The following is a 14,929-nucleotide window of genomic DNA, read 5'->3' on the forward strand; positions in this document are numbered from 1 at the left end:
ATTTTTACAATACTGTTTTTGTTCAGCCATGTTGGAGCTTGTGACTTAATCCCTTTCTCTGTTCTCTGTTGAAAAAGTTATACACAAGGGATGATTGAACAAGCAAGCCATAGTATTACTGCATTAATTTGTATAAAATACACTTTTTTGTGCTAGGTTTCAACAAATCTAATCAAATTAAAGGATTAAACCTGCTTGTAGGGACATTGCTTCTGGACATGCATGTCTGTAATTGTTCTGGAACATAAAAATACGATGGTAATGGCACAAAAATTAGAGTGATCGCGCAATGTAACGAAGCCATCAAGAGAAAAAATAAAACTAACAATCCCTAACTTTAGGTCTGTGTTACCCTCCCTACTAATTAAAAAAAAACGTAAAGACCTAACACAATACTGCCTGAGATTTGTCCACGGGGCATGGATTCTCAATTTGTCATGCTGCTTTGAACTGTCACTATTCGACTGGTGGTGCAAAGATCATAAACCAGTAAAACTTCAGAGCACAGGATGCAACTGAGGGTGACTAAAGGGCCAGTTACACTAGAAAAGAAGTGGTTTGCAGGATGTGTTGTCCAACCAAGAAGGAAATAAAAAGTGTTAAAACCTGATCTGAACAACCACATGGAAAGGGGGGATTTATGATTTAGAGATACGTTCATAGTGTTGCACTTGGTTGCTTACATTAAAGTAACATAAATAGTTGTTTCAAGAAAGAAAAAAGAGCCAGTTTGTTGTTTTCAGAAAGTTAAAGAAATGGCCAGACCCTGCCCCCCTAATCCAATGTCTGAAAGGTGTAGAGGGGGGGGGGGGTCAGAAGCTATTTGACCATCCGACAAGCAGCTCTGATGGAGTGTTGTTCCCCCTTAAGCACAGCAGAGGCCCCTCACTGGTCTCTACACAGAGTGGCCTATAGTCAACACTATCTTATCTCTTCAGGGGGCAAGTCTGGGCTAGTCTGCAGGGAAGCAGAGCCTCATGGCTTCAGTGGGAACTGTTCCATACTTCTTAGAAATCTGCTGACTGCTTAAGTGAAACATGATAAACAGATCTATTTCTCTAAGATTGATAGTGTTTGGCTTTATGTTTGACTACTGTAACTACATTTTATTGATGAACTGTGTTTCCATTCCACCACCAAAAAGCCATCAACTGTAAACAATGTCCTCAATTATTTTATTTAAATGTTGATGATGTGTAGTTTTCATCTAGCTTGTATTTGTGGTACTGATAATTGTTATGTTGGATTTGACACACATTATGTTTTATAACCTAACAAATGAAACTTGCTCCGTCTCCACCAGTGTGTGTGAGAGCAAGACCTGACCTGCAGCCATACAATCCATCAGCATTAGTACTACACAGTCTCCAGACTAAACACACTCTCATTACAGTGGCTGTGAGTGCCTGGAGGGCTCTTCCTCCACACAAGTTTATTAACACAAGCAATACTGTACAATACAAAACTAGGTACACTGGACTCTTACAGTAAACATAGCTTCAGAGCTGCTGGTATATAATTAAAGGATTTAAAAAGCCAAAGCTTATGGGGAATGACATGGCAATATGATTACAGTAGAACAAACTGTACTGTGTAAGCCGGAGGTGCTCCAGGATGATGTCATCTCCTTAAGGCCATTACGGATTCCCGTGGCTTTGTGGGATAGCATCTCCACAGTGAACAGGGAGAAAAAGAGAGAGGGAGAGAAAAGAGAGAAACTGAGACAAGAAACTCTTCACGCTTACAGAATTCACACAGTTGTCACTGTAGCTGGTTATGTGTAGCCAGCTAATAAAAAGTCTCATTTTCATATGTCACGTTCCTAAATCCAATAGTTGCCTTAGTGACAAGGTTTAAGTTACAAATTGACTGGCTTCCTACACCCACGCTGATCCTCGTGTCTCACATTGGCTACGCTCAAAGTTTATAGTCTCCCTTGGGGTTTAATGCATTCTGGAGGGGTGGGGTGAGTGTTTATTGGTGAGGTTCTTGAATTTGGTTATATCATAAGTGGTAGAAGAAGTGTTCAGAAAAAGAAATATCAGCTCAATGTACTTAACGTATGAAAAAGTTAAAGTACAAATTTAATTGGGTTATTTTTACTGATGGATAAACATGTAAGCAACATTGAATGTTATAGCTGGTCAAAGTGTAGCTAATTGTAAGAAGTATAACTAGTATACTGCTTGGTAGTTTAATCTGTTCAGATTTTAAACACAGATCATATGTTATTGTGTAATGTAAAAGCAGTACATGCAGAGTAACTATAAGCAACATATAAATGCAGTGGCATAAAATTGACAGGTACCTTAAGTGTACAGTATTTGAGTAAACTCACTATTTAGTAACTTTCCACCGAGAAATACAGTAATGACACTTATTTAGTAAAAAAAACAAAACAAAAAAATCTTGTGAATGTTCAAGATGCAACAAAATTCAATACAATGCATTAATGGACTAAACTCACAATAGCGTTTGTAAGTAGTGGGCTGTTGCAACTTGCAAGTACAAGTGTGTACACAGGGTACCGGCAGCTTCGGCCTCTGATTGCATTTGTCTGCCTGTGTGACAAACATTCCAGGACAGTCCTCAAGCATCAGCTGTTTACATTTGCGACAAGATACTCCAGTCTCAAGTATCCGTTAAGCATTGGACCTTGAGAGACAGAGGCCACATCAAGGAGGTCAACAAACAACCTGACACCCTGGAGATACATTTGCATTGAGTCGAGAATGTAAAGCAGCAAGGCGGCATAAAATGGCCCTCGGAGGCACCAAACACTTAAGTGGCAAAACAACAACCTCGTAACTGTTTTGAGATCCTCCTCATTTTCAAAGCTCTTCTTATCTCGAAAGAGAGACAGAGAGGAAAACAGCATGATCTCTGAGGAATGAGACCGGAGAGGCAAGCGAAACAAATTCTGAGCCAGCTGACATAGCTCATTTTAGTATCACCTCACAAGTTAAGACAACGAAATCAGCTGCAGTAACTGGCAAAAAACGTACAAACTATAAATCTTCAGATTCATAAGCTGATATTAGGTTTCACCTCCAGCCACAGCTTGGATAGAAAATACTTTGAGTCTGTGTTGAAAAAGACAACGGTGGCTTTACCTTGTAGTACTTGCAAACTGCTGGAACTTGTTACACACATGCAATGCATAGCACTAGATTACCACGAAGTGACTGCACGATATGGGCTAGAAAAAAACCAATTCACTGCGTGGCAATAAACATAGTAACCTGAGTACACAAAGTACTCAAGAATGTGTCTGTCAAGTGAAAAGTTGATTTGCGTTTTATGTGCTACCAAAACACCCCCCCCCCCTCCTTTTACCCATTGTGAAGCCATCAGATAGTGGCTTCCAGAAGTCCACACCTGTCTCAGGACTATGCAGAGGAGATGGATCTATGCATTTTGAGCATCAGATAGCCTCTAGCCAGGGTAAGTATTGATCTAACGCTTCACTGGCCCTTTGTGAGAGCACCAGCTGCTTTGGGGGGCTTTTAGATAAGCAATGCAAACGAAATTGTTTCTCCTGAAACCCTTTTTCAGTGTCTGTACATGAAAACCATCACTTAATTCAACACTTCATTGCTCAGGAATAAAAAGGCCTGTCCCTTGGCACGAAAAGCAGCAAATAAGCATTAAAACTTCTGCCTTTGGGGTATTGGAAAGTGCATGGTATTGGAAATCACACAGTCATAATGCAGCTCTGTGGATTTTTACTGTTTAATCATATGTAATCTCCAGAGTGAACATGAAATGAAAACACAACATGTTTCAGTATCCCGCAACTCTCTCTCACTCTGATCACAGTCACTGAATGAGGCTGTTGGGGGTGGTGTGGGAGGGTGAGGGGTTATATTACTTCTGCATCTGTGTGAGGCAGACATGGGGATGAGACCCTCCCTAAGATGACTCATAGGCTGTATGGGCTGACACCAGCACCTCATTCACAGCCAATAATGAGCCATGCTTATGAGCAGGACAGCCACCCTGCATGCTCATCATTAAGCGGTCTTGTGATTCATGTTCAGCATAAAACCATCATATAAAGAGATAAGGCTGGCTGAAGCGGGCAAGGGTGTGATATGCATAGACAAAACAAGTCACAAAAAGGTTCAACCAACATACAGCAGTAAACACTATCAATATTTAAGAAAATATTTTATTAAGGAAAAAGTAACCCTTTTGGTAAATCAGAAGAATAGTATTATTCACCTATCTTCTACCATAATAGAATATCAGACCTACATGGACAATGTTCTAGAATTTGACACAGATATGCAGTCAATAAGTGCTTGTAAATTATTCAAATATATGATGCCATGCTATCAGTTCATTTGAAATAACCTCCTCTGACTACACACGTCTGCACTGATCAGAAGATCAAATCCCACTCAAATGAATCCATCAGGAAAAGAAGCGGCTGACAGTAAAACATGCATGTGCATGCGCCAACCTCCTGAGACTGCTGCTCCAACACATATATCTGATAAGGCTTAATCAGCACAGGGTGGTCATGATAAAGCATTTCAGCCCTATCTCTGTCTGAGAGAGTGAGACATAGACAGAGGCTCTCTGCTCCAAGGGTGGAAAGGCAAGAGTCCCTCCATCCTTCACTGTTTCTCTCCCTCAAACTACCTTAGTCTCCTTAGCCTTGTCTTTTTTTCACCCCCAGTCTGCCTCTTTTTTTGCATTCGTTCTCCCTGCCATCTCTCTGCCTTTCTAGCCGCTCCTCTCTGTATCAGTAGAGACACTTCTTAAGCCCCAGCTGGGGAAAATACGGTGGCTTGGTGGGGGGAGGGTTTCAAAAGGGTAAGTGATTGCCCTCTAGGGGACAAAGCAGAACGAAAAAAGCAGGGCGCCTTATCGCCCCAGTCTCCAATAGCACTGCTGGCTACCACCCAGAGCTGGGGGGGGGGGGGGGGGGGGGGGGGGGGGGGGGGGGGGGTGTGGGGGGGGGGGGGGGGGGGGGGGGAGAAGGGAGGGGGGTGCAGGAGACGCCTGCTAGATGCTATATACTGCCTCTTGACAGAGCAAACTCAGCAGGGAGCCTTCCATCCATGCCTGGCTGTATATGCTGAATTTAAAGGCTGCACAGCCAAATGTTGTTGTCTGAATGAGTGTTATTGCTTCTATGTTTTTTTTTTTACAACATAAAGGTTAATCCAAATGTATAAGAAATCATAGCATGTGTTTCTACTTATTTATTTTTTTTAATAGGGAACTGTTATGGCAATTATTAAACTGATTTTTTTTTGTGCATGAAGTATTTCCTTGGAAGAAAATTCTGGTCTTTAAGGGTCTATGGGATGCTGCAGATGTGTTTGGGGTGCTCACAAACTACAAACAAGGTCTATAGAGCAGAATGTACTACTGACCTATTTCCTTCATTCAAATGCAGACATAGAAACAAACAAAAACGAAACCACTCCAAAAAAACACAGACCCTGCACGAGGTTATGCTAAAGGTAATACTGATAGCATCAAGTATTCCTCTAAAGCCATTACCAGCTGCTAAAATGCATACTTCTACAGCAGACGGGCAGTCAGCGACGCATCCACATGCCTGGCTGAAACAGTGTCCAAGCGCCACCTTCAGTATCCAACCTGAGGGAGAGGAAAAAAAGCAAATCATCACATAGCTTACATCTTTTCCTTTGCAAAGAGTTGCTGTCTGTCTGAAAAATTGCATATTCACTTACGTGTTTTTCTTCATTCAATTTTAAAATAAGGGATAGACCTATAGTCTTGTGTGCGTGTTGGTGCGTGATGTGCGTCTTAGGAGCGCATGGCGCTAACTGTGTGTTTAATATGCCTGTCTCGCCCGGCGTGTTGCCCCAGACACTGTGTTCCACAAATCCCCACCTCCACTCCAGTGAGACCTTGGGAGGGAGGAAAAAAAGGGTTAAGGGGAGTCTTGGATGGAGTCTGCTGGGCGGAGTGGAAGGGGCCTGATTGGATGGCTGTCTGTGACGCAGGGACAAGAACAAGCTGATAACTAGTTAAGAAGGCAGTTTGTAACTCTGGAAAAAGAGTGCAGAGCTCGAGACATACATTACGCAGTGGACGTGGACGAACCGGCGCAAAGACAGAGATAAGCCGTTTTGGCAGAGTGGACACTGCCGCGTCCGGACACAAAGTGACTTGAAACAGAGGACAATGGTGCAGCACACAGACAACAGCGAGACGGACGGGAGCATGTCCAGAGAGGCTACCGATTCGGAGGAGAGTGAATTTATGGCATGCAGCCCCGTAGCGATAAACCCGGACTGGTGCAAGACAGCCACCGGTCACATCAAAAGACCCATGAATGCATTTATGGTGTGGTCCAAAATCGAGAGGAGAAAGATCATGGAGCAGTCGCCGGACATGCACAACGCGGAGATTTCCAAGCGCTTGGGGAAGAGGTGGAAGATGCTCAAGGACAGTGAAAAGATTCCGTTTATCAGAGAAGCCGAGAGGCTGCGGCTAAAACACATGGCTGACTACCCCGACTACAAGTACAGACCCAAGAAAAAACCAAAGCTCGACAGTTCAAAATCATCAGCACCGTCTCCGGAGAAGTGCGGTAAAATTGCAAAGACTCCAAGCAAGAAGTGTTCAAAGATTAAGACTAAGATCGGCTCCAAATCCTCTCACGGCTACGGGGAGGACTGTGTGTTTCCGATCTTAAAAGTTACAAAGACTGTGAAAAGTGAGCTCACCGATGAGGACGATGATGACGAGTACGAAGAGGACTACCGGATGGGGATTAAGACGGAGGACGAGGAGCGCATGAGGCCGTACAATGTAGCCAAAGTTCCCGCGAGCCCAACTTTGAGCTCCTCGGCCGAGTCCGAGGGTACGAGCATGTACGAAGAAGTGCGGAACAACAACAACAGACTGTTTTACAATATCAAAAACATTACCAAGCAGAGCACATTGCACGCTGCTTCTGTCTCACCAGCATCTTCCAGGTCGGTCTCCACATCCTCCTCCTCCTCCTCCAGCAGCAGCAGCTCCTCTTCCGGCGAGGACGCGGACGATTTGCTGTTTGACTTTAGTTTAAATTTCGCCCCCAGCGCCCCAGGCTCGGAGCTGGGCAACCCCAATTCAGGAAACCTCTCCCTGTCTCTTGTGGATAAGGACCTGGACTCTTTCAGTGAGGGCAGCCTTGGCTCTCACTTTGAATTCCCAGACTATTGCACGCCAGAACTCAGTGAGATGATTGCCGGGGACTGGCTGGAGGCGAACTTTTCCGACCTGGTCTTTACATACTGAATTGAGCGAGAGAGAAAAAAAAGATTCTCAAGTAATAACAGAGAAGGGAGATAGTAAATTATGTGTCCTGGTCAAAGTTGTCCCCAGTCCTGCCTCCTGTTGGTTTTCGGAAGGGTCCTGGAGGAAGGTGGAAGACCAGGAGGCGAGGTGAGGTTTGAGGAATGAGATGCTTATGAAGCTGGTAGCAAAAAAAAGCAAAGTCTGCAGACGTTTTTTTCTGGCAGCATGACAGGGTTTTATGGATTTTTTCCCCCGTAGGTCTGCATTTACTGTTCAACTTAAACGGACCCCAAAGGGAAAAATACGTGAACTTCTATGCATCTTATCCTCTTAAAACTAAACACTGCAGGGAGCTAAAACGGACTGTGGACTGACTCAAAGCAAATCTGTGAACTGACAAATGTTCAGGATGTTACTTTACAACGGTTTATGTAATTTCTAAATGCCGCAAATGTTTGTTTGTTTTTTGTAACTGATTCAGTTTACCTCCTGGTTTGGTAAATCTAGCAGCCTAAACCTCTGCAGAATACAGGTGTGGAGGAAACATTTTGATACATAACAGACCTCATCTTTTTAAAAGAAAAGTAAGATATTTTCAGGCATATTTTTGTACAGTTAAAAGGGAATGTTCTTACTGTGCTTTCAGTGAGTTTCAGGCACTTCTTCCCTTTATCATTTGTTTTTAGCATGCAAGGGAGTCCTGGTTTTAAGGATTAAGTTAAATTAAAACTTGCATCAAAAATGCCTTGTGATTTCAAACTAGGTTTTGTACAGTTGTAGAGCAGATTTGTTGAGTATTTGTAGACGATACAATGGCATCATGGGGAACACATACCTCAGAGCTGGAACTAGTTTCAAGATTGTACATGTACTGTAATATAGTAAAGTTAGGAGTTTATGTATATCATACTCGTGATATGTGGATGGGTCCCAATCGCAGGTGTGAAACTGGATTTTGGTATTTTTTATGGCACATACTGTTTTTCCCCCCTCTCATTTTTTTGTGCAATATATACTCTTAAGATACAGACCATCAACAATTGTAGCAAGTGATGGAAAAACAGACTTGTGCACTGTCAACATCATTTCATGTTATGATGCTGAAGCCTGTCCAGGCAGAAAAATAAACAAATCAGCTGGAACTGATACAAAACAATATAATATGGCCTCATGGTGTGATGCATACTATATCAACAGATTGATATCACAATTTGAATGTAATTTGACACATAATGGGCATATCTGACACCAAACTGAATCTGATTGAAAATTAGGGATAACAGAGTTCTGCAGAAGGGCATAGTCTGATACAGTGGTGGTCTGGCATTAGTTTAACAAGCAAGCAAAAAAGAACATTCCATAGTCCGGTTTCATGAAATGAAACTTTATTTTAAAACTGAAGACTGCCTTCTTTTTTTAAAACATTAACCATAAACCTGTATTTTTTATTTCTTGCACTTAAAAAAGCAGATATTGTTTATTTTTATGTGGGTCTTACATATGAAGTCTGTTTGATAAAACGGTTTTGGAATATGACCTAATTATATGCCAAGACATTTTGTTGGAAGTTCTAGGCAGTAGTTATTTCACATTCCAAGTGTGAATCTGTCTTTGACTCATCTTTTAATAAATAAGTACCTACCACCATCAACTGTCCTTTCAGTTTGTGAATATATGTACACAAATGTGTTATTTCTTGCGTTTGCAAAGGATGTGATGACAGAATGATGCCTATTTTGTATGTAGGCAGATACTCTGAAATGGATTGGCTCAAACTAACATGTGAATTCACATTTAATAAAAAGGAAAAAAAAGGAAACTTTTAAACTGCATTGTTGAGGTGTTTTACTGTCCCTGTTTTTGCTGAGCTTTCTTTCATAACAACTCCCTTAAAACAGACGCTGCGGCTTTAAGAAATTGAATTGCCCGCTTGCCTGTGCTGAGCGATGTGATTGGTGGGCTTGGTGGTCCCCTTGGAGACGGAGCTGGAAACAGGAGCCGCTCCTCACAGTGTGTGGGAGCTCTCAGCCTGTCTGGCTTTCATTCAGAAAAGTAGCACTCTGCCCAGCACAGAATGGCTTGAGATCTGTGCGAACAGAAGGCAAAAAAAAATGTCTAAATGTGACATATGTTCACACAGGGATAAACAATGGCACTTAAATCAGACAGATATGGTTTAATCTCTAAAAAATGTACAGGGTCTTCTCCAGAAACATAATTCAAATGGGAAAGTAGACTCAAAAGGTTTGTCTAAAAGTCAACCAATCCTTCATGTCAGTTGTGTGCAGGGAACAGGGGTAGTTGGTCAGAGTGAATAGTAATGTTGCTTTAAATAATTATTTCAGTGGTTGTCGGTTGCAGTTACACAGTTCTTCTTTCTTACCACTTAGTACCTATTTTCCACCTGGGATTTCAGAGAAATAATAGTAAATAGCTGGTTGGACACAAAATGAGTAGATGCGGTACTGGATGACAAGGACTGAGAATAATTCCTGAAGTAATCTAAAGAACAATTTGAATAGAAGTGGGTAAAGTATACCATGGAAAACAGAATAGATGCACTGCTATTGTCATGATAGCACTTGATTTTGCACCACCAGAGCTGATTGTGTGATGACTCAGCCTGAGTTACAAGGATGTTGTCATAGGCCCAATCGCTGCTACTTTATTGAAGTACTCTGATGTAAAAGTTGTTTGTTAGAACAATTACCATTAGTACAACACATCTCAGCCACATATGTTGTAATGTAAAATACAATTAGCATAACAAACCATTCATTAAAAGTGATAACATCTTCACGGTATGCCTCCAGAGACTGCATATGCAGCTCTTCTTTCTCTTCTGAGGCCCAGCAGGAGAGGCCCACCTTTAACAGATCATATATAAAGAACCAGGGGTCTTGGCCACTACGAGATTTTTGTTCATTACAGCAATATAATCTCATGATGAATATTTGCCGTACATGGCTGCACAGGTACTAGCCCCCCCCATTAAGTCAGTTTGCAAATCTGTAATAAAACATTTATCTAGCTATTACTTTACCTGACCTATTGGTCAAAGTTGCTAATGGGTTTTGGGGCTATTCCCAATAGAATCTCAACATTGATTTTGTGTTCCTCTGAAATATCTGCTCAGGGCTAATGCCACCGGTACATGTTGAAATGAAATTAGTGACCCGTTGAAATTTCCTTCTATTTCCTCCTTAAATAAATAAATGGAAATCTAGAATGCTCCGTAGACACTGAGTGAGATGCCGTCCTCCCAGGAATCCAAGGCGGGGGTGGGGGGTTTGTGACGACAAAAGAAAGTAATTTCCAATCCCTTGAGCGTTTAAATCATTCATACAACCCAGAATGTCACAGTCAAATGCTTTACGTGACACCTATACAAAGACCCCTGCCACAGAAATGAAGGCTGAGGTTGATCTCCCGGTTTGCAAGTTGCTTAAATTGGACATCTAAAATATTTCAATGCTATCTCAGTGCTCAAAGATAAAAATTCCTCTGTGACTGGTCTCTGTCTAAGTCTACTGATGTTAAATCCAGTAATAATACCAGTTATGTTTTTTTCACTGCACTGACTCACCCAGTGAGCTCAGTTGAATTACATCACTGCTAAGCTTATGCCACTGCGCAGTAAGATTCCATGTTGTGTCATCGTTGATCCACATGTGCTCCTCTCCTCCCAGTGGGAGGCTGTCTAATATTGTTTTGGGAATTCAGATATATGTTCTCCAATGCTGGAGGTTTCCTAACAACAATAACAGTGCCACTTGCCTAAATTTAAACCTGTTTACTGTCTCTTAATTGACGAGTGGACAAAATTTATGGTATCTTCTGTCTTTAGATCGAGATGGTGTTGACACCAAGCCTCTCTCCTGCTCTGTTACACAAGCATGTCATGCTGTTAGGCGCTGCCAGTGCTTTGCTCAACCAGTGTGAAAGAGAAAAAACAATATATATATATTGAAATGATACACGGGCAGTTGGACCCTTAGTGCAACAGTGATTTCTGTGCTATGATCCAAAAAAAAACTATTTGGACCGTAACACATAATTTACTATATTATAAATCCAGATAAGAAAACTATAAGTTAAATTCTTGGATGCCTGTCTACCATGAAATCTTAGAAATAAGGACCTTATAAGTACATACAGTATATTCCTAATGTTGTGCAGTTCACTAGCTGATAGATAGAGAATTTGTCTGTAAAATTGCCTGCCTGAGCAACAGTACAGTCCCTGTGTCCTCTACTCCAGTCTTGGCCTGGGGCAACTCCTGCTGCTGTTGATGGCTATCCATTTGCTCTTCCCTACCAGTGTATGAGAGGGAGGCAGAGAGGGAGCATCGGCCCCATCTGCTGCACTGATATTTACTATCCCTTCACAATTGTGAGAGGGGGGTGGGGGGATGTGGCAATTCCCTCATGGTGTTTTAGCACTCTGGCAGATACACACAAGTGCACACCCATATATATGAGAGAGAGAGAGAGAGAGAAATATAAATAAAGTGGAAAAGGTGTTCGTATAAACCAGAGTTAAACTCAGATTTACCTTGATGTGATCAAGGCGGTGTAACAGATTATTGTAGCTGGAAGCAAGTAACCCACACGGTCTGCTGCTGCCTAATTTTCCATTCACAACGTCATTGCAGTTTTTCATTATTTAGCAAAGGCAATGAGACATTGAAAAGAAGTTTGGGGGAGCTGCTTTGCTGAAAGGAGACACAGCAGGTTGTCGAGAGCAGTTTAAGCTGGCGGTGCTATTGTCTAGAAACAAACAGTTCCATCACTCCTCCCAGGATATGTTCTGACACGTGGTAAGATCTTATTGGGAGAAGGTCACTTTTTTTGTGGGGAGCTGCTGGAGGTTGCGCATCAGTCATGTGAATTATCTGTTGAGAGGGCAGGAACTCAGTTGCACACCTGCTTCCCTTTTCAAACCCAACTCAAGTATATTCTATTAATTGAATTGAGTGTCCTGGGTGACATTTAGCAGGTTTTGGGTTCAATATGTGCTATGTGATACACTCAGTGTGTGAGGAAAAATAAATGGAGCCTTTCTGGTATAAAAAAAAAAGCCATAATAATGGGCTCAGTGTAATTAGAGCCAACTTGTAATGGCTAGCTCTGTTTAGAGAGCAATCCCGCATGTTGGTTGGCCTGATTGCGGTCAGTTTAGGATTTACACAACCTTGTTTGGAATTAATTGTTACTCTATGCTCGATATTTATCTTAGAGCTTTACAGCAGCTGCGGGTGCCCCTTGCACTTTCCAATAAGATAATGGGCATAAGCTCACTATGTTAGTCAGCAGGGTCATGATAGGTCATAATATGCAGGATGTTAGTGGTGAATTGAAATTACATTTTAATCCACATTAGAGTGTGAGAGTGTATGTTTTTATTAAGTTACATTCATTGGGTTTAGTTTTTTTATAGCTTTAGATAATCCAGTAGTCCATATGTGTGTATATGTGGCTGTTGACCAGATAATGTTGTTGCCCTCCAATCAAATGGAGTGTATTATTGTTTATTATTAGAGCTCACTGCTCTTATTGCATGTGTGTATCTGCTGAGGAGAGTGGTTGGCTTTTTGCCCAGATGCATGGATATAAGACCACAGCGTTACCCCCTCCCCAGTTTTGAGAGTCAGGGATTTTATGTGTGTGAGTGTGTGAGTGTGAGCTTATATCATTTGTTCATTTGTTTGTTTGTTTTGGGGCTAGCGAGATGCAGAAACTTAGCTGGTACTGAGCAAAGACTCGCCCATAGACTGTTTCTTACCATTGAGTAAGCTGATTCTGATAATAGCACATACAACATGGTGTTGTAGTGTCGTCATAAAAAGCAGTTAAGGAGAAGTATCCTACTCTTTTGCAATTATTCAATTTGATGATACCAGCAACAGCCATTCATGACCCCCTACCTAGCCACCACAGGATTAAGTCAGGCAGTAATCTAGATTCAAAACTGCAGCTCAAGGGGAGTCCATGCAATTTCTCCCTAAAGCTAGAGCAGAGCCAGCAGTTGGTCATTCATATGCATCTGAAATCTAATACTCTGCTGCTGTGCCCCTCAGTGGCCCCACCTTTCCTGACTCACCAGTGAACCTCGACTCCTCCAATGCACTCGGACCATTATACACTCTTCCCCTTTACCTCCCTCCCCCACACTCTCTCCCTTTCTTGCCCTCCTCCTTCTTTTCTCCCTCTATTTGCATGTTACCCAGGTTACACTGTCAGGGTACCCCCCTCACAGTTAGACGCGACGCAGGGTCTCATTTGATAGTCTTTGCTGCTTCAGTAAATAATTAGCACACTGAATCCTCTGGGGCCCTATACAGGAAGCATGGCTTGCTTACCAGGGGGGCTAAGGTTCTAATGATTGCTATCCTGCAAGGTTTTTGATAGCGGAGCCCCTGCCTCCTCCTCAGCACAGCCTACGTGAAAAACACAACACATACCCTTCTAGAATTAATTATTATTGTAAAGGTGGATAGAGCTAAACAGATTCAATTTACATTCAGAGTCTTTTTGAGCATGCATCTGTAATAAAATGCTCTGTATGGCTCTGTAAGTTTGTGCTTGTTTGTGCTTAATGAGAGGAATATTCTTGAAAACAGATGCTTTTAGGTGCTTTGTACAACTAAATGCGACTATGTTTTGCAATCAGTCAAACTGACATTTTGAGATACATTTCTCATCATTGAGACAATGATAAATCCTACACCAACATACTGAGTTATTAATTATATGTTCAGCAGTTGTACAAAACATTTATTCCAAATCATTGCACTAGCTTCAGCTCCAGCCTTCTGAATAATCTTGTACTTCTGGGTAAGCAATGAATATTTTACCAAACTAGAACCATCAAGCAATTGCCAGATAGATGTTCGACCTCACTGATTAGCAAAGGAAACACTCAAACAAAGTAATGCTCTCTCAGGATTGCACCTATCAAATGACAACTCCTGCCAAAAAGTCCATTAACTGCATGTAGATTTTAATGGCTCTGTCCAACTATAGATGCAGAGACAACTTCAGATGTTGTTGTAAGCGATGGAGAGACTAAATGTGCCAGGAACTGAGTGGGACTTAAAAAAAAAATTCCCTCCCCCTATGCCCTCCAGTGTATGTTGAACCCAAAAAAAGGGCACAACGAATCACGCTGTTGAATAATTCATATGTATGCGGATGAACAATTCATATGCATCATCCTGAATCTATATCCATTATAGAGAAATGTTATGTTCATGAAAAATAGAGCACACCAAAAGCTACATCCTAAAGCTTGTTGGGGCACAAACATGTAAATCTGTATTTCTGGGAGAGAAGTACACAGTTGGCAGTTCCCACCTCCTCCCAACACGTTTTGTAGGTTCATTTCATTGTCTCCCCAGTGTTCCCATCACAAACACTTTGAAGTCTATATCAGAGGAACATGTGGCCTGGTCAAGGCGACATCCAAGACAGCATAGAGACACATTTTACGCACTACTGCCACATATGCAGCATACACAGCCTCTGTGGGAGGTTCTGGGTGGTTGTAGATTGTTTGTAGCCGGTGGGGACTGGAGCTATAGTGTCTGAGGAGTTGTGACATATAGCCCCACTCTTCACAACTTATACACACAAACACTGCTGACACACACACACACTCA

General features: G+C 42.0%; 1 protein-coding gene across 1 annotated transcript; it reads left to right on the forward strand.

Annotated features, from left to right (window-relative positions):
- The first annotated feature begins 5,945 nt into the window (after nucleotides 1-5,945).
- sox11a (SRY-box transcription factor 11a) lies at nucleotides 5,946-9,096 on the forward strand. Its single transcript, XM_032500388.1, has one exon. It carries the CDS (start codon nucleotides 6,169-6,171, stop codon nucleotides 7,267-7,269), a length of 1,101 nt encoding a protein of 366 aa, XP_032356279.1. The 5' UTR covers nucleotides 5,946-6,168; the 3' UTR covers nucleotides 7,270-9,096.
- The last annotated feature ends 5,833 nt before the right edge of the window (nucleotides 9,097-14,929 follow it).

This window comes from Etheostoma spectabile, chromosome 20 (assembly GCF_008692095.1).
Source record: "Etheostoma spectabile isolate EspeVRDwgs_2016 chromosome 20, UIUC_Espe_1.0, whole genome shotgun sequence".
NCBI lineage: Eukaryota > Metazoa > Chordata > Actinopteri > Perciformes > Percidae > Etheostoma > Etheostoma spectabile.

What these genes read in the sequence shown, in the direction of transcription:
- sox11a (XM_032500388.1), top strand. Translation starts at nt 6,169, where the DNA reads ATGGTGCAGCACACAGACAACAGCGAGACGGACGGGAGCATGTCCAGA.